This window comes from Lynx rufus, unplaced genomic scaffold (assembly GCF_022079265.1).
Source record: "Lynx rufus isolate CCGP_SWC_20201006 ecotype Redwood Valley unplaced genomic scaffold, mLynRuf1.p SCAF_38, whole genome shotgun sequence".
NCBI classification, from domain to species: Eukaryota; Metazoa; Chordata; class Mammalia; order Carnivora; family Felidae; genus Lynx; species Lynx rufus.
In genome coordinates this window covers 2137052-2163223 of record NW_025814854.1, presented here as the reverse complement: position 1 = coordinate 2163223, position 26172 = coordinate 2137052, and the positions used below count along the sequence as shown (strand labels likewise).

The 26172-nt window shown below is 52.1% G+C and overlaps 1 protein-coding gene across 3 annotated transcripts in view; it reads left to right on the top strand.

Annotated features, from left to right (window-relative positions):
* The window catches only part of NSD2 (nuclear receptor binding SET domain protein 2), a 93473-nt gene that overhangs the window by 41181 nt on the left and 26120 nt on the right, over nt 1-26172 (top strand). For 2 of the 3 annotated variants that reach the window (XM_047094235.1, XM_047094236.1), the window contains exons 4-9: nt 2942-3108; nt 3607-4095; nt 12510-12654; nt 15715-15833; nt 18036-18117; nt 19251-19372. In XM_047094235.1, the coding sequence (XP_046950191.1) occupies nt 2942-3108; nt 3607-4095; nt 12510-12654; nt 15715-15833; nt 18036-18117; nt 19251-19372 (1124 nt within the window). Of the gene's footprint in view, nt 1-2941; nt 3109-3606; nt 4096-12509; nt 12655-15714; nt 15834-18035; nt 18118-19250; nt 19373-21989; nt 23571-26172 lie in introns of those variants that run through there. The other variant, XM_047094237.1, reaches the window with a different exon arrangement.

The following is a 26172-nucleotide window of genomic DNA, read 5'->3' as shown; positions in this document are numbered from 1 at the left end:
GTACATTTGTTATAATCAATGAACCTACAGTGATACATCAATCACCCTAAGTCTGTAGATTAAATTAGGTTCCTACTTGGTGTTGTGTATTCTATGGGTTTGGACAAATGTGTAATGACCTATATCCATCATTATAGTATCATTCAGAATAGTTACACTGCCCTGAAGAACCTCTGTGCTCTGCCTATTCATCTCTCCTTCCCTCTGAACCTCCAGCAAACACTGATCTTCTTACTGTCTCCATAGTTTTGCTGTTTTCAGAATGTCATATAGTTGGATTAACTACTATTTAAAAAAATTTTTTTAAACATTTATTCATTTTTGAAACAGAAACAGAATGTGAGTGGTGGAGGGGTAGGGAGAGAGGGGGAGGCACAGAATCTGAAACAGGCTCCAGGCTGTGAGCTGTCAGCACAGAGCCCAACGTGGGGCTTGAACCCGCTAACCATCAGATCATGACCTGAGCTGAAGTCACACGCTTAACTGACTGAGCCACCCAGACTTCCAATTAACTACCATTTTTGATTTATCATTTAGATATTTTCTGTTGATTTTCTATTATGGAAAGTGATCCCTTCCATTATTTCTTATTTCTTTTCATCCTCTGCATATAATTAACTTGCTGTTTTTATTACATCAAACATAAATGTTCACATAATTTTGACTATGTAAATATCATTGAGTGAAAAGAGAAGTGTGTTCTATAATTGCATTTTCTTTCTTATACAACCTTTTTTTTTTCCTGGAGTTAATTATTGCCTTTGTTTTGTTTTGTTTGAAAAAGTAGGCTCTTATGCCCAATATGGAGCTTGAACCTACACTCCGAGATCAAGAGTCACATACTCCACTGACTGAGCCAGCCAGGCACTGCTGCTTTTACTTTTAAATCCTGTGCTTTGCTGTCTATACAGCCTTATTTATTTTTCTGTCCCTGAAACTCCTCCTTTTATATAGATTTTTCTGTTGGGGGGAAAATGTGAAAACCTGTGTTTGCTATTTTCCTTTTCTGCTCCCTGGATCTCGTTTTTTAACCATCTTTCCTTGCTGCTCAGATTTTCTTTTGCTATGGAAATGTTCTTTTTTCTCATCTTTTCTTCCCCTGGAGCTCTGTGCTAGAATTTTCCATTTTCCTGCTTCAGTCTGGACTGCCAGCACTCTTTTAACCTTTTGCATTATAGTAATCTTAGACTTCTTAAAGATGCATTCCTGAGTTATGTGCATTGTTTTGTGTGGTTCCACACTGTGCTTTTGGTCAGTTTTCCTTTTTTGCTGGAATATATTTTTGGTATTGTAAGAAAGTGTGTATGGGTTGTAAATTTGTGGTTCATAGGATGCTACTTCTCTATCTTCGCACTTGATTGATGGTTTGGCTCAGCGTAGAATTTTATGTTGAAAATAATTCTTTTCAGAATTTTGAAGGTATTACACCATTTCCTTCTAGCATCCAGAATTGTTCTTGAAGTGCTATTACACTTTTCCATTAACATGGAAGCTGTCTTCCTTCAATGGCTTAAATGTCACAAAGATGTACCTTGGTGTGGGTATTGGATGAGACACTTAGAATTGTTTTAGTTCTGAGACGTGGTCTTGTGTTGTTAATTCTTTGACAACTTTCTCTGTTTCTCTCTCTAGAAGGACAGTTACTTGAGTATGGTCCTTCCTGGATTGATCCTATAGGTTTCTGACAGGAGTAGATATCTTTCATCTTAACCTTCTTCTTTCTGGGAGATTTCTTAACATACCTTCCAAGCTTTCTTAATGATTTTATTTTTTCATAATTGTATTTCAAAGTTTCTGATAGCTCTTTTTATTTGTTTTCTTTACATAGCAAACTAGAGATTTTCTTTGTCAGGTGTCCTCTCTTCCTGGCATGGTGTGTGTGTGTGTGTGGCCTTGCAGAGATTGCTTATTTTTGTGTATCTTGGGCTTGTTTGTGCTAGAGGCTTCCCTGGGTCCCGGGAGTCCTGGATGCTGCGTTTGCATTTGAGAGAGCGCCACTTAGAGCTGCTGCAGCCTGTGTGTGGGGAGACGGACAGCTTATTTTAGAGGGTCCAGCTGGCCATCGGCCACTTAGTTGGGGGGATCTCCAAAAGACTCAGTGGAGACATTTTTCCTCTGGATGTGTTGGTTCTGTAGAAAGTGTTCTTGGATTTCTTTTGGCCAACGTTCTCTGTGAAGGAACAGGGCCTGGCGGTCCTCCCATGGAGATCCCCCTTTCTCCCTCCACTTGGCACAGAGGTCTGACCTTTTAACCAGCTTGCTTGTTTTCAGCCTCACTCTTCTTCAGCCAAATATGGCATTTTGGGATCCTCTCTTGGATTTTGGGTTCAAGTGTCTCTTGCCTCACCCATCTCCCTTCTGGCTGCACTGTAGGATGTGGCTTTTTCCTTTCTGCTAAGAGGAACAGCAGTGGACATCTGAGGGGTTACCCTGTGGCCTCATGGCTGCCTTCAGAGGTCATTGGTACCCTGATTCCCCCTCTGAGCATTGTGAGTGAGTAGCCGGCCCAAGGTTGCCCAGCTGGTAGGTGATGGGGTTGGGATTTGAACCCGGGCCATCTGACACCAGTCTATATCCCATTCATTGCTGCCTAGTACCCTCTCTGTTGAATGGCCCTTTTGCTGATGTCCTCTCTTACTTTCTTTATTTGGTAATCTTTTTAAGTGGATCTTGACGGAGGAGATAAAGGAGAGCATTTATTTACTTTCTTTCCTAGTCGAATTTGAATCTTACCTGAATCCCTCATAAATGTGTTTCCTTTCTCTTTGACATGGAGCTTGGTGGGGTAAAAAGAGTAGGACTTTTTTTGAGGTTAACAGACTGAAACAGAACCAAATAAAACAACTTCAAAGCAGCTTCATATCACTAATTATTAATAGACTTGCCTAATTTGATCCCAAATTCTAACTTTCAAGTTCTAACATTTTATTTTAAAAACTAGGTCAGAAAAAGAGTGCACGCCAGTATCACGTACAATTCTTTGGTGATGCCCCAGAAAGAGCTTGGATATTTGAGAAGAGCCTTGTAGCTTTTGAAGGAGAAGGACAGTTTGAAAAATTATGCCAGGAAAGTGCCAAGCAGGCACCCACGAAAGCTGAGAAAATTAAGGTGATAGATGTTCCTTAAGTATAATTTTAGACCAAAATAATTTTTACTCTTAATTATTACCTTATTTTGAAATTATGGTTGCTTGATATATTATAATGATTTATGTCTATCATTGTTTGATTTTGCCCAAGTATGCTGTGTTACGGAATACGACAAGTGTCCTTAGAGACCTACTTTATTCGTTTTACTCATTGGATGATAATCAGATAATTTCTTTTATAATTTTTATTTTTCTTTGTATACATAAAAATACATGAAATGTTATCTCTGATATATACTATGTAGTGTATATGTTACATTAGTTAAATGGGATTGGAATTGGTTTAAAGAAACAGTTATTACATTGGGCTGAATTCTGTCTAAACGTTCAAGTAAATTGGTTTTTATAGCTTTTGATTTCTAAATTTGTCTGGAATTCTAAAAATATTCTTCTTTAAAGTGGGTTAGCTTTTTTGTTTGTATAATGAAATTTACAGTGTCTTATGTTTCTCTTTTCAGCTGTTGAAACCTATTTCAGGGAAATTGAGGGCCCAGTGGGAAACGGGCATCGTTCAAGCAGAAGAAGCTGCAAGCATGTCGGTGGAGGAGCGGAAGGCCAAGTTCACTTTCCTCTACGTGGGGGAGCGGCTTCACCTCAACCCTCACGTAGCTAAGGAGGCAGGCATTTCTGTGGAGGCTCCGCCTCTGGGACCCATGGTAGAGCCCTCAGGAGTCCCCGAGGAAGCTGCTGCTGACCCCAAGTCCATGCGAGAAGAGGGCGTTCCCATCAAGAGAAGGCGGAGAGTGAAGCTGTCTAGCTCTGCCGAAAACCGAGCGGGTGACCCTGGGACAGTACAGAGTACTCCTCAAAAGATGGCAGAGGCCGACCCCAAGAGAGGAGTCGGGTCTCCTCCTGGGAGGAAGAAGGCCACGGCCTCCGCTCCACGAAGCAGAAAGGGAGATGCGGCATCCCAGTTTCTGGTCTTCTGTCAGAAGCACAGGGATGAGGTCGGTACTGTGCCGGGTTCTCAGTTGTGCGTTTATTCTGGGGGTTCCTGAGTTTGGGGAACATCCTTTCAGCGCAGTCCTCCCATTCCGCGGTGCTCTCAGCACGGTCTGTAGCGAGCTTTGCAGAGGTTTGAGCTGTAATACGTGAGTGTTAGGGAACCGCCACTTTCGTCCTGGAGGGCGGAGATGCTTGCCTGTGTGCTCTGGGTTACTAGAACGTCCCTCCCGTTGTGGATGAGGAGACAGCAGGGACAGAAGTATATCGATAGGGCAAGCGTTTGAACACTTTTCTTGATCACCTTCCTGGAATGCGGCATCGGTTAGTACATGGTGATAAGGGCTTGGTTGTAAAGAGCTGAAGGGATTAGACCCCCGGCCTTGGTTATGTTCGATATTATGCATAGTGATACACGGGTTGGGAGGGGCTTTCCTTAGGAACAGAAAGGTGTAATGGGAGAAAATCGAGTGTGTGACTCACTGTGTTGCAGAATCAATGATCCACTCGGTAGATGGAGAAAAGGCATTTGATAGAATTCATTGCTCTTTGATACGAAGTTAGCAAACCGGGATTAGAAGGTAACTTCCTTAATCTGTGGAAGGGTATCAATCAGAAGCTTTCGGCAAGCATCACACTTACTAGTGAAACATTAGAAGCATTCTCTTTAAAACTGTGAACAAGACAAAAATGCCTTTCTTTACCACTTACGTTAAGTGTTGTAGTGAAAATACTAGTCAGTATAGTAAGATAAGGATAACAAATAAAAAAGGCATAGTTGTAAAGGAAGAAATAAAGCTGTCATTGTTTGTAGAGGTCTGTGTAGAAAACTTCAGAGAATCTACAGGGGCGCCTGAGTGGTTGTCGGTTAAGCATCCGACTTTGGCTCAGGTCATGACCTCACAGCTTGTGAGTTTGAGCCCCACGTTGGGCTCTGTGCTGTCAGCTCAGAGCCCACTTCAGATGCCCCTCTCCCCGCCCCGGGTGCCACTGAGGTGGAGTAGCACACGCATGTGCGTGCTCTCTCTCTCAAAAATATAAAAAAAACATTTAAAAAAATATTTAAAAAAGAAAATCTTCAGAATTGATAAAAGTTCACTAGGACCGGGGTATACAAGAACGTAACAAAGAGGAAATTAACATAAGACAGATACCATTTGAGGCACCTGGCTGGCTCAGTTGGTGGAGCGTGCGACCCTTGATCTTGGGTTGTGAGTTTGAGTCCCACATTGGGTGTAGAGATTACTTAAAAATAAAATCTTACCAAAAAAAAAGATACCATTTATGACAGCAACAAAAACATAAGGTATCAAGAAATAAATACAACATACCCCTTTGTTTATAGCAGCATTATCAACAACTGTGGAAAGAGCCCAAATGATGAACAGGTAAAGGAGATGTGGTGTATGTATACAATGGAGTACCACTCAGCCATCAAAAAGAAGGAAATCTTGCCATATGCAATGATGTGGATGGAGCTAGAGGGCATTATGCTAAGCGAAATCAGTCAGTCTGGGAAAGACAAATACCACATGATTTCACTCATATGTGGAATTTAAGAAGCAAAACAGATGGACACATGGGAAGGGAGGGGAGAGAGGGAAACAAACCACAGGAGACTGTAAGGACAGGGAACACACTGAGGGTTGACGGAGGGAAGTGGGTGGGGGATGGGCTCGATGGGGGATGGGTAGTACGGAAGGCGCTTGCTGGGATGAGCTCTGGGCGTTGTATGGACGTGATGAGTCACTGGATTCTCCTGGAACCGATATTACACTACATATGTTAACTAATGAGAATTATAAATAAAAATTTGAAGGAAAAAAAATATAACAAAATATGTATGACTTTGGGAAAAATAACTCTTGGTATTTTAGCAGACCTGAATAAATACACACATTAATATATAGGAAGGTTCCGTATTCTGAAGTGGAGGTTGTCCGTTTACCTTATATTAAACTATAAATTCCATGTAATCCCAATAAAACTCCCAGTAGGAATTTGTTTGCACTTTGTAAGTGGGTGATGAGTAGCCACGTTGAGGAGAAGCCCGGCCTGAGGACTTGCCCACCACACAGGAGGTTCTGTTGCTGGGGGCAGTGGTGTCGGCCGGGGATGTTCAGGGCAGTGGCCGCACCCAGAGAAGAACCTGGAAGCAGATGGGGAAGGGGCGCGGGCAGCTGGACAGTCTGGACGGGCGCCAGGACCGCCCAGGGCTTTCAGGACTCAGCCACTGCGGGACAACTTTGTCCTTTGGGAGAGGGGAGGATTTCTTAAGCCAAACCGATCACAGGCCCCTGAGGAGCTACGTTAAAATGAAAGTTTATGTGACAGGGACACCCGGGAACAAAACGAAAGGACAAACTGGGTACGGAGCTCAGACCATTCTGAAGGCTGCGAAAATGGCAATTTCTAGAAGAGCCTGGGCAGCCAGTGCATCCACAGAGAGAGGTCGCTCTGCCTCGCTGGCAGCCAGGGAACCACGGAGGACTGTCCGCGGCTGCCGGGTGAGCGCCCCAGCCCTGCGCCTCGGGAAGGACGGGCAGAGAGAGCCCGCATCGTTCTTTACACTTGGTTTCCAGAGAAATTTGGTGACGTATCGCGGAATTGAAGATGCGTGTTTTTTTTGTTTTTGTGTTTTTAAAGTTTTTATTTTAAAAATTTACTTTTTCATTCATTTGAGTAATTCTACACCCAACGTGGGGCTTGAACTCACAATCCTGAGATCAAGAATCACATGCTTTTCCAACTGAGCCAGCCCGATGCCCCGAAGATGCATGTTTTTTCTGTCTTGTAAGGTCACTCCCGGGTACTGACCCTGCAGAAGGTGGCCCACGTGCCCAAGGAGACGGCACGGTGGTTGCAACTGAAAGGTGGTTAAGGGAGGGGCAGGGGCGGCGGCGAAGCGGCCGCCGCAAGTCCAGCAGGAGGCCGTCGGCCGAAGGACGTGCAGATCCTGTCACTTGTGGGAAGTGTGAGAAGTGCAGCGCACCCCCCGTTTTACCCACCCATCTGCCTCATCTGTCCCTGAAGAGCAGCGTCTCGGAGCGGAGAAGTCGGCCCGGGGAGGAGCCGCGGCCTCTGTCGGACTGGAAGCGGTACGGGGCGCTGAGCGGCGTGGACGGTCCCCGCCGGGCCCCCGTTGTGGCTGCCGCGCAGCTGCGTGCCCTGGGAAGCAGGTCAGGGCTCTCGACCAGAGCCAGCCAGCCAGCCACACTCCCGTCTGTTTGTCCCTGGTCTCTCCGCGCATCTGAAATTACGAGAGAAAAGCGGGTGCCTGAGAATTCAAACCGCTTTCCCGAGGCCACCCTTTCTGCCTTTGGGGACCCATCCTGCTCTTAGGATGGCCTTTCTAGTACTAAGGAAAGTGCCAAGAGCAAACAGAAGCCTCTCACTCCAGACACTGCGTGTGTGAGGTGCTGGGCACCCGCGGAGTCCCTCAGCTCCGAGCGCCTTCCAGAGCACGTGACGCACAGGTTTGCCGTGGCGTCCTGCTAAATGCAGAAGCCAAAACTGAAGGGTGCGCGATGAAGCTTCAGTTCACATTCAAGACAGGTGCCCTACCCTGCCCTGCCTGTACCCAGTCTCTGTTGGGGATGGGGTATGAGGCCCATGGGCCCCTTCCCTCCCAGCTGGATGCAGGTGTTGCTTGGTTTGGGGTGATTATCGTCGTCAGAAGAGTGATGACGCCTGGATGTTCTTCAACCGTTTCAGCGACTTTGTTGTTAATACAAGTGTGTTTGTGCTGGTTCTGTGATAAGTAATTCTAGGCTTGAATTGGGGAGGCTGCTCTCTGATTCACCCTGGAAAATGGTCTGGGTCTGTCTAGGTGGTTTTTTCTTTTTGAGGGGTGACGGTGACTCCAAGGATGGTTTTTGTTTGGTAGTTAGTTGATGAATCATGGCCAACTCTTGAGGAACAGAGTTGGATGAAGCCCTCCCTCTGCTTCCTGCCCCCTCTTCCGGGGTCACTAGATAGAAGACTGTGACTCTCAGGGATATTTGGCTGCTACCCGCGGGCTTTTGTTTTGAAGTTCAAGTTCCTTCTTGCAAACGAAGGAGAATATTCTGCCTTGTGAAGTGGGTTGAGTTCTTCATTAACGTGCTTCGTTTGGTTCTCTCTGTCCAGCAGGCTCGGCTCACAAGTGTCTGTTGTGGCGTCCCTGGAGCACAGTGATGGGGCTGCAGTGGGGGTGGTGAATAGTTTGCTGGGAGACGGAGCCCGCAGTGGGATGGAGTCCTGCTGATGAAGGCCTGGGCGGGGGTGGGGGTGGGGGGCACTTTGCAGGCAAGGAAGGGAGAGCAGCTGGGGGAGCCCCACTGTGACGAAAATCCCAGGAAGGATCTCCCAGAGGCTCCAGCATCAGTAGCAATGTCATTGGTTATTGATGTGTATGGTCTCAGTTTCCAAGTTTTAAAGAATCTGTTTCACCTTCCCTGATCCCAGTTTTTATCGATGCGATAGAAGCGAACCGTGCTTCATGTCTTCCTTCTTTGTACGAACGTTCGCGGTAGTTATGTAGTATCGCATAACACATTGCCTCAGAACCTAGTGGCTTAAAACAACAACACGCATAGGGACGTCTGGGTGGCTTAGTCGGTTGAACGTCCGACTTTGATCTTGGCTCAGGTCTTTTTTTTTTTTTTTTTTTTTAATTTTTTTTAACGTTTTTATTTATTTTTGAGACAGAGAGAGACAGAGCATGAACGGGGGAGGGGCAGAGAGAGAGGGAGACACAGAATCGGAAACAGGCTCCAGGCTCTGAGCCATCAGCCCAGAGCCCGACGCGGGGCTCGAACTCGCGGACCATGAGATTGTGACCTGAGCCGATTTCGGACGCTTAACCGACTGAGCCACCCAGGCGCCCCATTGGCTCAGGTCTTGATCTCAGGACGGTGAGTTCAGGCCCCACGTCGGGCTCCGCACTGGGTGTGAAGCCGGCCTGAAAACCGCCACCGCCACCACCACCACCGGCACACGTGGATCCGCCCACGGTGTCTGCAGGTCGGGGGTTTGGGAGCAGCTCAGGGGCTCCGGCTCAGGGTGTCCCGTGAGGTCACAGTTAAGAGGGGGGCTGGGGCTGGGGGATGGTCTTCTGAGGTGCTGCACTGATGGCGCCTGTGGGAGGCCTCAGCGCGTGGTCCTGTCTGTGGGGTGGCACCGAGGCAGGCGTCTTGTGGAACGGGTGATCCCGGAGGGCAGGGCGACGTCTTCTGGAAGTTCAGACCTGAAAGCCGGTGGGCTGCCTGTCTACACTGTGCGTTGGCTACACTGGCAGTGCCACTCAGCAGGGAGGCGGGAGTCCTGGCAGCGGCTCCCGGGGCCCCTCGGAGGGTGGCGCCGTGACCATCCCAGAAGTCTAGAAGGCGGCACAAAGGTCTGAACGGGTGCGTGAGCAGACAGGTGGGCCGGGGGCAGGGAGTGCGAACCCTGAGGGGCGCGGGGAATCTTTGTTCCGGTGTCGTTGAGTCAGCGCAGTGGGTGAGCTTGGGGGTATTCAGCCTTCTGTGCCTTTTTGTGTGTCCGAAGTAGTTTATTGAAAGTATGGGAGTGGCCACCGCTGAGTGCTTGCCATCTGTGAGGAATGTGGCTGGTACGCCACTGTGACGACCGTCTTATTTATTGCTTTTAAGTTTATTTCTTTTGAGAGAGACATGGTGCGCACGAGCAGGGGAGGGGCAGAGAGGGAGAAAGAGGATCCCAAGCGGGGATCCCGAGGTGGGGCTCCAGCTCATGAACCGTGAGATCCTGACCTGAACTGAGCCACCCAGGCGCTCCTGGAAAAACTCACGTTCAGTTGTCACGAAGGCCTTTTGAGGCTGGCACAAGTCATCCCCGTTTCAGGGCTGGCTACGCTGAACCCAGACATGTGAAGTGACCGTCCTCTGCCAGTGGGGGGACGCAGGCGGGAAGGAGGAGTGGGACTTGGCCCTAAGTGTGTGCGTGTGTGCCTGCCTGTGCACACGAACGTGTGTGCACGCTGAACGTGCAGCCGTTGTGCCGCACAAGTGCGTTGATGAGACCCCGCAGACCTTCCTGGGCAGCCGCTGCTTCCTGAACCTGAGACGCGGGAGGGAGACCCTGAGGCCCCGGCCAGAGTCTGGGTGGGCGACTGGGGTGAAAAAATGAGGTGAGTGCTGTAGGTGGGGTGGTGGCTGCCACGACACTATTTCCTGTCCCCTAGCTCCGGATGCTGCCGGAAGGCAGGCAGGCAGGCAGCGTTGTAGCTGAAGGACGCTCCAAAGTCAGCCTGATGGAAGATCATGTTTCTGGGAGGGAAGGGCCTGTGGAGAGACAGAGCCATCATGTCCCCGAGTGCAGAGTTGTCCGGGGAGGGATGAGAGGAGGGTGAGGATGGGCTCCAGGTTCTGAGGGGCCATGGAAGACATTGTCCGTTGGCAGGGACTCTACCCTGCATGTGGGCCAGGCCATGGTCCCTCTTGGTGCAAGAGGGAGACCTCTTAGGGTGGGAATGTCAGCAGGTAGATGGATAGGACCAAGAGCCAGAAAACCGGTGGCTGAAACCATAGCCATCCAGGTGGGGTGGGTGCAGAGGCATCCGGGAGAGGGGCTGGCTGGCCTGGCAGGGATGTGGGTGCAGGGGGGAAGGGGGCCTCAAGGAGGAGTGGGGAATCTTGTTTGACGGGGGGCGGGGGGGTGGTGGCTGTGAACACTGTTAGGATTAATTCTGATTGAGGACATTGTACTCAGGGGTGGGTGATAGGGTGGGGGGTCCACAAATGCATGTGCTGATCTTGAGGAATCTTCAAGAGGAGAGTTCTAGAAGGCAAGCGTCCTGTGAGTCCAAGCCGTGCACAGAAGCCTCTGCTGCTTGAAGGTCTGAGACCTTCGGTGCTTGAAGCGTGGGGGTTGGTGAGCTCATCCCTCAGGCTGGGCGGGCGGGACAGAACCCTGCCGGCCCCTAGGCCGAGGGAGCCCCCAAGGTGAGAGGGGAGGGCAGGTGTGTGTGGGGCCGCGGCGGGGGCAGGGTGGGGATGGGGACAGTTCCCACGGGGCACCGGGGCTGGACTTGTGGTTGCCAGAGGCGCCCTGTGATGGGAGGGCACAGAGGGCTGGGTGGCTGTGCACCCACATGTGGAGGTGCACGTGCTCCGAGGTCCAAGGCCGGGGGAGCCGGAGGCGTGCCGGGACGTGGGGACGAGTGGGGGACACGGGAGGCTGTAGGAAGCCGGCTGTGGTGACCGTGGTGTGAGTGGGGGCTGCGTTTTGGGGCAGACGTGGCCCGTGGTGGCCGGACAGGCGGGAGATCGGGGTGGCCGCATCTCAGAGGACGACACCGCACCTCTGCTCACCCGAGTTTGCGGAGCTGCGAGTGCAGGCGCCACAGGCCGACTGGGGTCTGGCTCCAGAGCGTTCTGGCCAGTGCTCAGAGTCAGGCAGCAGGCCTTCAAAGGGGCTCTGCCGGGGGGGCCGGAAGGCGGCCCTGGGAGGCCGGCCGGGGGTGCCTGGGGCCGAATTCCAGTAAGACTAGATAGGAGCACCGATACCCGAGCTTCCTGTAATTGTCACGAGCTACGAAGTGTTCTTCTTCCCCGCCATTTAGAAGTGTAAAATCAATTCCTGGTTCATAGACCACACAGAGGACAGCAGGTGGGGCTCGCTTGGCCTGCAGGCCGCGATCTGTCAGCCTCCGCGCCTCTGCTGCTGGTGGCTCTCCAGCTTGGGAGCCCAGCGGGGCCCCCGGGAGCCCTCACAGCAGCCACGTCAGGCCCAGAGCGTGACCCGGCCTTGGTGTGGCCTGAGCACCAGAGGTTTTCCAACTCCCCGGGTTGTTAGCATGCAGCCAAGGCCGCGGGCCCAGGAATCAGGCTTCCGGGTACCTGATCAGGGTACTCTGGGTCCCCCGGAGACCTTGGGGAAGGCCGGGGTGTGGCCCGAGGTCCGCATTTCTGGCCTGCTTCTGTGTGCCGACCCGGGCGGTGATGGGGCCTGGTGCTCCTGCCTCGTCCCCTGTGTCATCCATCCAGGCCAGGCGCCCGAGTCATGGGTCATGGAAAGCCAAGCCAAGCCTCCGCCCCCCGTGTTGACAGGTAGCGCTCGCGGGGCACTTTTCCCACTGCTGACTTGTCAAGGATGCCTAGAAAATTGTAACTTACTAATACTTTAGTGATTTGGGGAAAATATGTATTTTTCTCTAGCCATTTATTATTTCCTGAGTTGTCCTAAGTTCTGTTGACTGGTTTTCACCACGCTGCTTTTATTTATAAACTTCTGACGAGTTATAGCAGCAGATCCTCACTAATTCTCTTTGAAGCTTTTGTGGGGTACAGCTCCGTGACGCGGGGGTAAGTGTGCCACGTGCTGGGTTCTCGGGGCCGTGCCTGGACTTGGTGCGGACGGACCCCCCAGTGGGCTGCAGGTGTGTGGTTTTCTCACCCCGCCCTTGCTGTGCCCACAGGTGGTCGCAGAGCACCCGGACGCCTCGGCCGAGGAGGTCAAAGAGCTGCTCGGCTCCCAGTGGGACATGCTCAACGAGAAGCAGAAGGCGCGCTATAACACCAAGTTTGCCCTCGTGGCCTCTCCCCAGCCTGAAGAAGACTCCGGTAAACCTAGAGCCGAGCGAGTGCGCTCTGCTGAGGTGTGCGGTGTGCGTAGTGGGGCCGGCCGAGCCCCGGTCTGGGAGCCCGGGGGCGGCGGGGCCACCCTCCCCAGCCCTGCCCCTGCTGCCCGTGCCGGCAGCCAGGGTGTGTGTGGGCGCGATCAAGCCACCTCCGCTGTCTGCGGCTCCTCCCTCATCGTCGCATGAGAGCTGTTCGGTGTCACCCTCTGTCTGGCCTCGGGTCCCTCGCTCTTGTGCCCTAGCGCAGCGGGCGCTCTAACCCCTGCAGCCGGCAGGGCGGTGTAGGGGAGGACACCCAAAGGAAGGGGGCCCGGGCTTACGTGGCACGGTAGAGTCCGACCGTGGACTGTGGCCCCCTGGCGAGGCTGCCGTCCCAGCAGGGGCTGTGCCTGCCCCTCGCAAGGGGCTTTGCCCCTACAGGCAGGGGGGCCTTCCTGGTCTCTTTGCTGGAGAGCTCGCAGGGTGAGGAAGGTGACTGTGGACTGACCTTAAATGTGGGTGACCTCTGGTTTTTCACAGGCCTTCAGTTTAAATATCAAAAAAATGCTACTTTGCTTTGGTGAACGGAAAGAGAAGGGAGACTTAACACTGTGAGCTTTTGGAGGAACCGTGACGACGGTCAGATTTGTCATCTGTGTGCGCTTGGACACGTGTTGTGGAAAACCGACGTTTCTAACGTAAAAAATAAGCGTGATGGGTCGGTTATCAGTTTAAATACAGAACAGTTCTGTACCTCAAGGTTCAGTCCTGAAGAGCTTTGGAGAGGCCAGATGTAAAGTGTTCGAAGACCCCCTAGAGGGGGGCGAGAGCCAGAAGGAGTCGCACTTTCCTCGTGTGCACCTGCTCGTGCTTCTGGACCAGCACTGGTGCATCTGACCAATTGCACACGCACTAGAGACCTTTCTGTTTCGTTCATGGAGGATCTTGATTCTAGGGCCTCTGGGTCTCCACATCGACTCTCTCATATGTTAATACTGACTTTGTCCAGTTCAGGATTTGTTGCAAATGCTGTCAGGTAGACTAGTAAGCATATTTTGGATTCGTGTACTTTCTTTTTTTAATTTTTTTTTTTAACATTTATTTATTTTTGAGACAGAGAGAGACAGAGCATGAACGGGGGAGGGTCAGAGAGAGAGAGGGAGACACAGAATCTGAAACAGGCTCCAGGCTCCGAGCCATCAGCACAGAGCCCGACGCGGGGCTTGAACTCACGAACCGCGAGATCATGACCTGAGCCGAAGTCGGACGCTTAACCGACTGAGCCACCCAGGCGCCCCTCGTGCACTTTCTTTAAAAGGCAAAAGATCACCTGACTCTGTCAGGACCCTACATCTAGAGGAGTGTCCCTTTTCAATGACTGGCTTACTTAAGAAGGAGTCGGGTTTTCCTGAAGCCAGATTTAACTACCCTTGGAGTAAGTGTGCAGGTGGTTGTGGGTCACGTGTGGTCACTTGGGACGGCTACCAAGTGCTTAGACAGGGGGACAGGGCTGGTCTCCTCCGTGTGTGTGTCCAGTGTGTGCTTGTCCTGGGGGCCCCCCGGCCTCCCCATCGGGGCCCCCGTGCCGGTGACCAAGATGGCGGGCAGACTGTGTTTGTGGGACAAGCTGTGCCACGGCCTCAGTGTGAGGAAGTCAGGCAGGTGCCCACGTTGCTTACCTGTGTACGAAGCCCCTGCTGTGTCATTTCGGGCCCAGGGGACGTCTTCCGCGAGGACTGCGGCCCCACCTCACCTGTGTGAAGGTGAGCCGCCGGATGGCGGCTGCTGCTAGCGGGTGTCTGTGGCTCAGTGGACACTTGCGAGGAGGGTGGGCACGCCGGGCGGTGGAGGCTGCGGCAGGCCGGGCTGGCGGCGCCCTGTGCCGGTTGCGTGGGGACGGCCTCCTAGCAGCCGCCACCGCCCCCACACCTCCACGGGCACACCTCTCCTGTGCCGCCACGGCAGCCCACGGTGCTGTGGCCGGGAGGGGGCCGGCTGACGCCGTCCCGGGACTGCCCGGCCGCTCAGCTCTGTGCCCGTGTCTGCCCCGGCTGGGGTGACCTCCTGCTGGGCGCCACACTCCTGGCCCGAGGGCTCTGTCCCGCCTGGTAGGAAGGTTTGAGGACAGCGCTGCCCTCCCACGGGATGTTTTTCCCGGACAGTCCAGGGATAAGCCCTGCACCTCTGTAAGAGAGTCGTGCAAATGGAAATGCTGGGTTTGTGTTTGAAATAAACATCGGCGCGTTCAAATTAATCACCTCTCTAGAATTTGCACTGCGAATTCTTACCGCACCGTAAGATTACCTTATGTCTCACTTTTCTAGGTCAGTACTGTTTGAACACGTTAAGACTTGGATTAGTTGATATTCCTGGAAACACGTAATTGGCACAAACCACTGGTAGAAAACCCTTAGTCTGCAGACACCGCAGCCGTGTTGCTGCTACCCAACATGCTTCTTTAAGGAAATGTATAAAAAGTAGCAAGTTGTGTCCTTTCTAAAGTTCCACTTAAATTCCTCCATCTTTGGGGCGCCTGGGTGGCGCAGTCGGTTAAGCGTCCGACTTCAGCCAGGTCACGATCTCGCGGTCCGTGAGTTCGAGCCCTGCGTCAGGCTCTGGGCTGATGGCTCAGAGCCTGGAACCTGTTTCCGATTCTGTGTCTCCCTCTCTCTCTGCCCCTCCCCTGTTCGTGCTCTGTCTCTCTCTGTCCCAAAAATAAATAAACGTTGGAAAAAAAAAAAATTATTAAATTCCTCCATCTTTGAGTGTTAGTAAACTCCTGGGTTATATTTACATTTAATGCTCTAGTACGTTAAAACGTTATTATGAGCAATACCAATATAATAATCTGTAGATGAGATAAGCGTTCTCCAGTATTCGATGTTACGTGTGCAGAATGCAGAGAGGTTTGGCCCTTAATTCTCGGGCCCTGGGAACCGATGGCCCTGCAGGAGACCCTCCTGGGCTGGGTTGGTGCACGCGTGCCCCGGCTGGGGGAGCAGTGCTTTGGAGGGTGGCTCGTGGAGTGCTTTTCACGTCAGTTTCGCCCATTCTCTGTTCCAAGGTAACGTAAATGGGAAAAAAAGAAACCATACCAAGAGGACACAGGACCCTCCTGAAGACGTTGAAATTGAAGACGCACCCAGGAAGAGACTCAGGACCGACAAGCACGGTCTCCGGAAGGTAACTGCACCCCGGGTTTGTCCAGGCTGGAGGACTGTGGCCCTCCCGTGTGACTCTTCAGTGGATGCCTGTGGGAGGCAGGAGGCCTTCCTCTGGGGTGGTGCTCAGTGGGTGTCGAACGTGCATCAGGGGGCCGAGTCTGCCTGGCCAGGGTCCACATAGCTGGAGAGACGGCGGATTCTCCCACCTGGCGTATGGTGCTCATGTTTGCAGGGAGCGGGAGCCTTTTCCAATGTGCTTTATGACTCAGTGTCATTTATGGAAACTGTCTCACACGTCCAGTGAGCTTCTCCATGAACCGGGAGCGTAAACGGGCTTTGCATCTTTAAATTTTTTTTTTTTTTTTACGTTTATTCATTTTTGGGACAGAGAGAGGCAGAGCATGAACGGGGGAGGGGCAGAGAGAGAGGGAGACACAGAATCCGAATCAGCCTCCAGGCTCCGAGCTGTCAGCACAGAGCCCGACGCGGGGCTTGAACTCACGGACCGCGAGATCGTGATCTGGCTGAAGTCGGACGCTTAACCGACTGCGCCACCCAGGCGCCCCTAAATTTTTTTTTTTTTTTTTAACGTTTATTCATTTTTGGGACAGAGAGAGGCATAGCATGAACGGGGGAGGGGCAGAGAGAGAGGGAGACCCAGAATCCGAATCAGCCTCCAGGCTCCGAGCTGTCAGCACAGAGCCCGACGCGGGGCTCGAACTCACGGACCGCGAGAACGTGACCTGAGCCGAAGTCGGACGCCCGAACGACCGAGCCCCCCAGGCGCCCCAACAGGCTTTGCGTCTTATGTCTTAGTGTAAAGCTGTTTAGCGATCGTTCTGACAGAGTAGTTGTGTACTTACGGTTTTGAGTAAAGCCTCATACCATCTTCTAACCTAAGTTAGGAGGCTCCTTTATTGTTTTGCTGTATTTTTGGAATGGAAAATGAATTCCGCATGTCGTTGAAGCGTAAATATGCGGCCACCACATCTTCTGTCTTCTTTCTCTTTTTTGAACGTTAAAAAAAAATTGTTTATGTATTTATTTTGAGAGAGAGGGAGAGAGCCCCAAGCAGGCTCCAGCCATCAGCGTAGAGCCCAGCACGGGACTGGATCCCACAGACCGCAAGGTTACGACCTGAGCTGAAACCAAGAGTCGGACACTCAACCGACTGAGCCACGCGGGCGCCCCTGTTACTTCAAAGCTGCTTTTGCAGTTCAGGGGGCACACGGGCCCTGCCCAGTGTTTCTGGCCACCAGGGCCTCTTCTGGGGCACCTGTCAAGTGTCCAGTGCTGAGATAGGTAATGTTCACCTTGAGTCGCTGCACTGCGTGTGGTGACTGTGCCCTCTGGCCACCTGGTGTTAGAGCAGTCCTTTGCCGGCAATCGTAGTGACCTCGGTTGCTTTGAAATATTTGCATTTCATATTTACCTTAAAAAAATGTGTGGCCCTGGACATTTGAAATATCAAAACTCGCATTAAGTAGCTAGGTAGAAATGTTTGATTAGCTGATAGCTCAGGAAATAGCAAACAAAGAGAGTAGTGGTGTCTCCTCGGGTTTAGTTATCAATCTGAGTAAGTGTGTCCTACAGAATTCCCAACACGCGGAGCCCTGGATGCGCCAGGTGCCGCCCCGTGCCGTGCGCCTGTTCCCTTTTGCACAGTCCTGTGACCCGGTCCCCTGGCCCCTGGGGCTGTCGGGAGAGGTTGTCTACACCTGCTTCTGGTTCCGAGTGCTAGGCAAAAACGGTCCCCGTACCGTGTTTTTGGGTGGAGTCTCTCGGTGGTGAAACGTGCTTTGCGGATGACCTTTGTGAAGTTCACCTGGAGCTGGTCTCCGAGTCGGGGCCCCTCCGAGTGGGGGGTCAGCACGGTGACATTGGCACTGACCCGGGGCCCCTTCAGGTTCACGGGACAGCCTGGGGGGCGGACCCCCGACTCCACTTTGAATTCAGAGGCAGATTTGAGTAGCACATCAAATGCCGCTCACGTGAAGAGTCTCAGCAGCATGACCGTTAGGTCGTGAGGCGCAGCCCCGCTGGCCCCCTTGTCCCAGCAGATGGCAGAGTGGAGAGGGGTGAGGCGGGGTCCCCCTCCTGGCGCGCGTGGAGCCCATCTCCAGAGGAAGACCTTTCTGTCGCACGTTTCGGCAACCCGTGTCGGTTCACGTCAGATTTCTTCCCTTCCTCTTGTTCTCCTGTTTCTTTTGTTTAACAACAGAGAGAGACGGCGAGTGACAAGACGGCCCGAACAGGTTCTTGCAAGGCCATGGAGGCCGCCACCTCGCTGAAGAGCCAGGCAGGTAATGTGGGCATTAGCGCTTCTTCCTTGTTGGCAGGCCCTTCCAGGCGCCTGGTGGGCTGCAGGTGGACGGACGGGGAGCTGGGCTGGGCCAGGGTCCGGGGAGCCCGGGGCTCTGACGGCCCAGGGTCCAAGGATAAGGTGGAGGGACGTTCTCGCGCAGCTGAAAGATCAACTGCTTGAATGTGTAAGTTGTTCTAATGATCCAGCTACGTTTTATTGAAGTTATTTTTCTACTGATTTCTGTTGGGCTTTATTTTCAGTTTAAAGTGATACTAGAAAAGTTCCTTCAACCAGGAACATCCGTGTTTCTAACTTGCTGGTGCCAGCTGCTGCTATAGATTCCACCCCTTTTAGGAGCCGATCCTTCACTTACTGTATTAGCGGAAGTAAAAGTAGTGACTAGTTGTTTCCCTTTCACGCGTTGAAAACTGGCTTTGAATGTTTGTGAAAAGTAACCGTCAAAAGAATGAAGGGGGAGTTGGGCCGCCTTACCTTCTCACTGTCGTTTTATCGTATCTGATAGTTTATCACAGGGGGCTTACCATCTCCAGCTCTTACCTAGGGAAGGAAACATTCACGGGAGGAACGAGGGTTGGAAATGGATTCATTTCCCTTATCTTGCAGCAAGTGCTGTGCTGGTTTTTAAAACTCGGTTAAATAGACTGTTGGAAGGAAGACGTTTACGAGCAGTTTGAACACTGAGTGGATATTTGATGATACGAAGGGATCGAGAGTTACTTTTAAGAATGGTGTCGCGGCATTGCGCTTGTATTTGAGACTTTGTCTCAGAGACACGTACTGAGCTTTTTACAGGTGAAACGGGGTGTGGAATGCACACCAGAAGAACGTGGCCAGGGGGACGTGAAACTAGGCGTGGATGGAGCCTTCTGGGCCCCAGGTTGATGGATTCGGGGGCCAGGCAGGGGGACACTGGGGCTCACTGTACAGTCTGCCCTTGTTTAGAGTGAGGTTTTTTCGCGGTAAAAAGTTAAGCCTTTAGTGTCACAAAGCGGCCCGGGAAATTTATCTTTAGAACCTCACTTACTAGGGGGGTGATTTTAAAGCAGAAAAGAAGGAGATGGAGGGCAGAAGACTTCAAATTTTACTCTATAAACCAAAATTGTCTTACAGCAACGAAACACCTGTCTGACGCATGCAAACCACTGAAGAAGCGAAATCGGGCGTCTGCAGCAGCGTCGTGCGCTCCTTTTAGCAAAAGTTCATCTCCTTCTGCGTCCCTAACTGAGAATGAGGTAAAATCATAATCCTAGCGTTAACTGGCGTTCACGTGAAGGCCATTTAGTTGCCCAGGTGGAAGCACCAGTGAGTCAGACTTGACACGCGTGACACTGGTGTTGGCCACAGGCGAACGTAGGTGAGTCTCAGGTCATTTAAACTCTGGGCGAGTCGGAGGCGGAAGAAGCGACGACTTCAGCCTCCGTGAGCGCCACAGACACGCATGCACGCAGAGTACGCACAGGCGGGCGTGCATGTGCTCCGGTCTGGACGTAGTGCAGTTGTTCTCGCAGTCTGTCTCTGGAACGTTGTGCTCCGTGTAGCCCTCACATTGTAACCTGGCCCACGTCACCGCAAGCCCGCTCTGGCCCTGGCACGACGCGCTGTGTCACTCGAGCTGACCCTGGCCGTCGTGCACTCACCCACCTCAGGCGGGAAGAAGGGCGGCTTACCTGTCGTGGTGCCTTTCAGCGGCTTTTGGACCTGGGCTCACGGAGGAATGTCCTCCCGCGTTCCCTGGTTTTGGTCCTTTAAAGTCTGGCATATTCTTAGGTACTTGAGTGTTGAGGTGAGTCACAACTACCATGGTAATACGACTCCTCTATTTTCTGGATTTGCAGAACACACAGAAGCAGAGTGACAGCTCTCTGAGGCTGTTCCCACCCTTGTATCATGACATCTGGACTTCGTCATCAAATCTAAAGTCTTTGCCACTCTAAAACCAAAACAAAAAAACAGCCTCAGAATGCAAGCGTAGCACTTTTTGTCCAGAGGGGGCTCTGGATTCCCGATTCTAGTGACTACCCGAGGAGCTTCTATTCCAGTTTTAATTCCTTGTTGTTTTGTTTCCTGGGGGCCTCTCGTCCTCACTGTAGACAGGAGGCCTGTTTTTAGAACATTTATGAGGACTTGCTAACTTTGGGCTTTTTCGAACAAGGTAGTAGCCCCTAGCCCTGTTGGGTGACAAGGTGGCCCTTGTGACCCGGCCCCTGCCACGGTCACTGTCTCTCAGCCTCGGCTGCTTCCTCCCTTTTGACGAGGGGGCCCTTCCCCTGTGAGGTGTCCTCGGGGGCCCAGGCAGCGGGCAGTCTGATGGGGTGCGGGTGCAGAGAGCCACCCAGAGAGGGGTCTTCTCTGGGGACTCAACACCAGTAGCGGTGGGGGCTGCTCACATGCGCGGGACTGGAACTTTCTTGCCATCTGATGTGCACAGGGGACTAGACCTCTCTTCTGTTCGGGCACATTCACGAAAATGCAGTAGGCGCTCACTAACCTTCCAGGGGGCTTATTGAAACGTGGAAGAGACCAATTCTATACAGATTTTTTTTTCCTTTTTCCTTTTTTCTTGTCGGAATTATGATTAGTATCGTAAAGAATTTTTAAAAATGAGGATTCCCATCCCAAAGAAAAAGAATGCTAAAAATAAAAAGTTTCAGGTCCGTAGATCCCTTTTGCTTAAAGTCGGCTTTTATATGTAAAAAGATTTTTAATGGGGTTTTTTTTTTTTTTTCTGTCATCGCATTCTGATCCACCATTCAGTTGAGTTTTTACTTACACCCTCGTCAGATCCAATCAAAGGCAAGGCACTGAGGCTGCTGAAATCTTCTCTGTCATTCCTGGTCAGAAGCTGTACAAGTCAGAGGCCTGGGCTCAGGGGCCCCCTGGCCCAGGGCAGGGAGGTGCGGGGGGGGGGGGTTGGGGCGGGTGGGGGCGGGGAGCGGGGGTTGGTTAGGGTCGGGCAGCCTGACTCTCGTTGTAACCAGGGTGAGCGTGGTCTTCCCGGTTTAGACATTTGTTCTGAACTCGGGGAGACTTAGAGGAAGCATTTTATAATCAGTAGACTTAACTGATTCTTAATTCTTTGGAACTTTAGAAGTGGTTAGTTTATTAATTATGTTTATATTCTATATTAACTACATTATAATCCTATACCTTCCTGCATTTTGAAGGCGATACATAGTTCCCATCACGTGCGTTCAGCTCCTTATACAACAACGTTTAAACCACCAGGCCTTTGATGTCAGGCCACTTCTGCGTGGCTTGCAGAAGCCTTCCATTAGAGTTAATTTTCACAGGATTACGTTGTTCATTAAAACCACTTCGGGTGAACGAAAAGCCTTGTCTGTTATGTGTTGACGCTCCAGAGCCACAGCACGCGTTCACGGCGTATTTGTGCTGGCCGCCTTCGGGAGCAAGAGGCGCAGTGCGCGTTACAGAAGCACCGTGCAGACCTGGTCCGGGGGCGCAGGGAGTCAGGCCCCGTGGGGCTGCGGTCTGCGCTGACCGGCCCTTCCTCGGGCCACGCACCCGTTGCTGTTTCTCCTTCCTACTTTTGTCACCCTTGGTTGGAATAAGGGCTTGTCACAGAGCTGGTGTTTCAAGATCTCTTAGGTCACTCGTGGTTTAAACTTTTCTCAAAAAAGGTAAACGTGGGAAATAAAACTTATATCGGAAGGACTGCTGCCAAGTGCTTCGTTGCCCTGATGGTGAAACGATGAAGAGAATAGACGGAGATCGCACGCTTGCGTGACAAAGGCCTGTGAGGGAGTTGATGTGATTTAAGTGTCTTGTAACCTCGTTTCTTATTCCCTTAGTAGAGCAAATTCTTATCTTTTTCGCCTTCGCTGGTAACAGCTTTTACGGGAGCCCACATCAGCCAAGTTGGATGTGAACCCAGCTGCCCCGTACCGCACTTAAATGCTGTAATATTCCAGATGCCTGCTGCAGGTGGCACGTCCACGCACTCACTCAGTGACACTCGTACCCCAGTCATTTTATGGAAGATGTGTGATAATCTGTTTTCACTGGTATCAATAACACACACAATGAAGAGAACAGATAACAAATTTTAAGACCAAGGTAAGATGCCCAGGCAAGGCCATTTACCCGATCCCGCTCATCTCACGATAGAGGCACACTCCTCCCGCAGCGGTCCGTGTAGATGTCAGGCCGAAGGGACGCCCGCCACACGGGGCTGCCCTGGGCCTGCGACGAGGACGCCACGCCGAAGGGGCTGGCCTTGCTAGAGGCCACCCTCGTCCTCTGGCTCGTGACTTACCGAGTTTGTACCGAACACTGCCGGCGCCCGCACCGCCGGAAAGAGAGCGAGCCGCACACAGTAGGAGGAGCCCGCGTCAGCTGCCCCGTTGCCAGCTGGAATGCACTCAGCACTGTAGACACGAAACCGCTTTCCAACACCGAAGGCAGGAAGGGTTTCGATTCTGTCCTTTTTTTACTACACAGTTTTACTATGACACTAGACACAGTGAATTTGTAGGAAGAATCTCATTTTCAGTATCATACGAGCCATTTAACTTTTGATGCAGCGACCAGTATCTTGGGGATACCTCGATCAGGTTATTTACAACCACAGCTTAATCGGTTGCTTTTGTAGGACGTCAGCTGTCACATTAAATGACTGAGTGTTGGGTGTCGCCCGCTGTCCTACCCCGGGGCGTCCGCATGCCTGCATGGAGGGGCACAGGCCACACTTGCCCCTCAGCTCCCGGAGGCAGGACTGCTGTTGACGTTACCGTGTTAGGAGCCCTCGGTCATTCCCAGCACACTCTTCACACGCGTTCTACCTTTAATGGAAGTTTCTGACTAATACTTGTGTTCTAACCGTTAAGTACTGTAACGCATGTAAAACACTTGGGGTACCTGACGCCTTGCAGGGACTCGGTGGTTCGCTATTGTGACAATAATGGTTATAACAATAAAAACAATAAAATCTCCATCATTCCATTTTTATCCCAAAGTATAAATTCTGCTCTGGCATGAAGAGCTCTCCTCCTGACTGCCCCGTGCACGTGGGGGTCGAGTGGCAGACGCTGGGTCTGAGGAGCACGGCCGGGCGCTAGACTGTGGCTGAGCGCTGGGCGGGTGGCTCTGCTCGGACGCGGCGGGAGGCCCGGACGTGAGTGTGGGCAGGGCTGGCGGAGAACTAGTTACGAAATTGGAAAGTGCGAAGGAAGGTCGTGTAGGAGTGGCCCGGGTCAGGAAACTATCGCAAGCAGGGTCGAGCCCGTTTGAAACTGTAGCGCGGTGACTTTTGCGTAGGCGGCCGGCCGGCTCCCAGCCCGCGCCGGGGGCACCAGAAGTCAGCCGGAGAGCAGGGGCTTTCCTCCCCGTTGAGGCGCCTGCCGGGATGACGGGCCCGTACGTCCGCTGAGTGGCGTCAGCCGAGGACACAGGAGGGTGTGGGGTGGGGCAGGGATGGGGGTCACGCGGTGTTCCTCCACCGGGGAAGGCACCGCCCCCCACCCCCGCCCCGAGGATGTCGGGAAGTGACCAGGCGGGCGACCAGGCAGTGGCAGGTGTGTTCAGCTCCTGCAGGACGCAGACGGTCCCGCGTGGGGCAGAGCCGTCCCGCTCCAGATGGCAGCAGCGGTCTTGCTGGGGAACACTCCCACCCGCGGCTCTTCCTGAAGGTGAGTGGACAGGGCTCCTGTTCTGAAAAGAGCTTAGGAGGCGAGGAAGGTTGTCTGCCACGATACACATCCATTATGCTACTAACCGAACATAAATTCCCTCGTTTTGTAAAGAGATCAGGACAACACCGAACACGTTCTAGTCTTGCCGTTTGAACTGCTTGTTGTGGAGGTGACTGTTCTTGTACATAGAACCGTTGTTAACGGCCCCACTTAATTGCTGCAGTCCATCTTCCTACCCCACGCTGGTGCCTGGTCAGGGGCGGTAGCTACGAGAAGGAGCGCAAGGCATTCGGAAGAGGTGAAACCTGTTGGAATATATAAAAGTTGAGGTTGTAGCTGTTCTGAGACTGGAAGTTTCCCGCGATGATAGAGGTCCCATGAAGTATGTGCACCTGTCGGCAGTAGAGGTTCCCGTTCTGTTGATGCACCTGTTAGGGGCTTCTGTCTCCCATGTGGGCCTCCCTCCAGAGTTAATACAAGAGTTAAACGTCTGCCTCTGATGGTGATGGATTTGGGTGCATCTCCACACCCTCTTTGTAATTGTGTCTGTTACATCTCTGTCTCCCGACTGAAAATAACCCGTTTTTTTCAAGAGGGAGCTAGCTCCTAAAAACCAACAGGAAATGTAGGCCAGATCTCATGACAGGAATGCTCCGTGTGGTGAACAGAACCCGCACGGTGCATGGACGAGTCCTGTCTGTCCCGCCCTCCAGGAAGGGTTAGCCTGCTTCGTGGGTGATCGCTGTGGGGTCCCCCGCCTTCAGCGTGTGTCTGAGGCCGAGCTTTTCGCTGGACGGTCACGCACAAGCACAGAAGGGGTTAAGACGAAGTGTTCAGGGTTTGGGGGGTGGGACAGGGGAGTGGCCGTTACAGGACTTTTCGTAATTGGGGTGTCACCGGCCAGGCCACACGCACCGTGTGAGACCTGAACCGTTAGCGACCCGATCGGGACTCCCGTGTCTCTTTGGCCCTGACCTGCTTGCCTAAGATTTGGGACCAGAAGTGTGTGAGGAGAGCCAGCGTTTGCCCGGGGGTGGTGACGTGCATACCCAGCAAGGGTCTGCCTGGGCACTGTCCCCAAGCTGAGAATAAAGCTGAGATTGTAAGTTAGCATCTGGTTCCGAAAGACAAAAAAATGCACCCATGTGTGGATGTGAAACTCCAGTGATGAAGGAATGCCCTTGGAGAGGGGTCTTGGCCGAAGCCTGATGTGAGTGGTGTGGGGCCTGCTGTGGCAGACCACGAGCGGTGACTTTGTGTGCCATTTTGGTAACAGCACGAGCGTCTTTAAGTCCAGTCCTCCATTTGCTGCCTCCAGCGCGGCGGAAAGGGGAGGCTTGGTGACCCAGAGGCCCCGCGTGTGGCCAAGCTGGCGAGGAGGCTGTGCTCCTGTCGGAGAGGGCAGACGTCCGTACGTGGGCAGGTCTTCTGGGTTCCTTTCTCGCTTGGTTTCTGACCTAACGCTTCTCGACCACGTTTAGCCCCTTTAGGTTGTTAAGTCCATTTTAAGGTGGTTCTGATCAGGAAGACTTCTGTGTGCGGCCTGGTGAGGCCTCTTTCTACCTCGTGCGGGCCGTAGCGTTCCACGCTTTTAGAACCGTTACGTTCAGCCTTTAAACATCTTTGAACAGAGAAAGTAATTGCCGAGGCCTGCTGGTTATCTTTGGAATAAGAATTTAAAGGATTGTCATTAGCTGAAAGAATGGAGTCTGGTTAGAAAAGAGTCTCCACACGCTGTCAGTCTGTCACTGGCTGCTTCTTGGCTCTGAGGTTTGTCTTCCTTCCTTCCTTTTTCTTCCCTTTTTTTGTTTTAAGAAGTATACTGGCTCCTGTGTATTTTAGGATTTCTGGTTAGGGACATTGGTATTGATCCCTTTTCAGTTCTATTTTGCTGTTTTACCTAGCCTATTAGAAATCACCACTGACTTACTGGCCATTGATGGAAAGCCGACTACCCTTAGCAGGTGGAAAATGGCATGCACTGTATTCACCCTGTTCCTTGTACTGTCTGGGAAGACGCACACTCCCTTCCACACTCCCTTCCAGGCGCTGTCACCAGCCAGGGAGGATGTCCCTCAGGGTCCGTCCAAGAACCTGACAGCGACTAGACAGTTACACATTAGATCCGCTTTATAACTTCTTCTGGCCTACACAGAGCTGTTGAGCTTGGGCACATAATTCTTTGGTGTACCTTTTAAAGCATGCTGATCATTCAGGCACACTGTATCTTTAAGAAATGTCGGCCCATGCAGGGGTGCAGAGGTGCAGGGGTGCAGGGGGGGGGAGGGCTTGCTGAGCTGCAGGTGGGAGCTTTGCTACTGTTTTCACGCTGCCCTGCCTTGCTATTGCTGTTGCCTGTAGCAGGCTGGCCCTGGCCCCTCCCC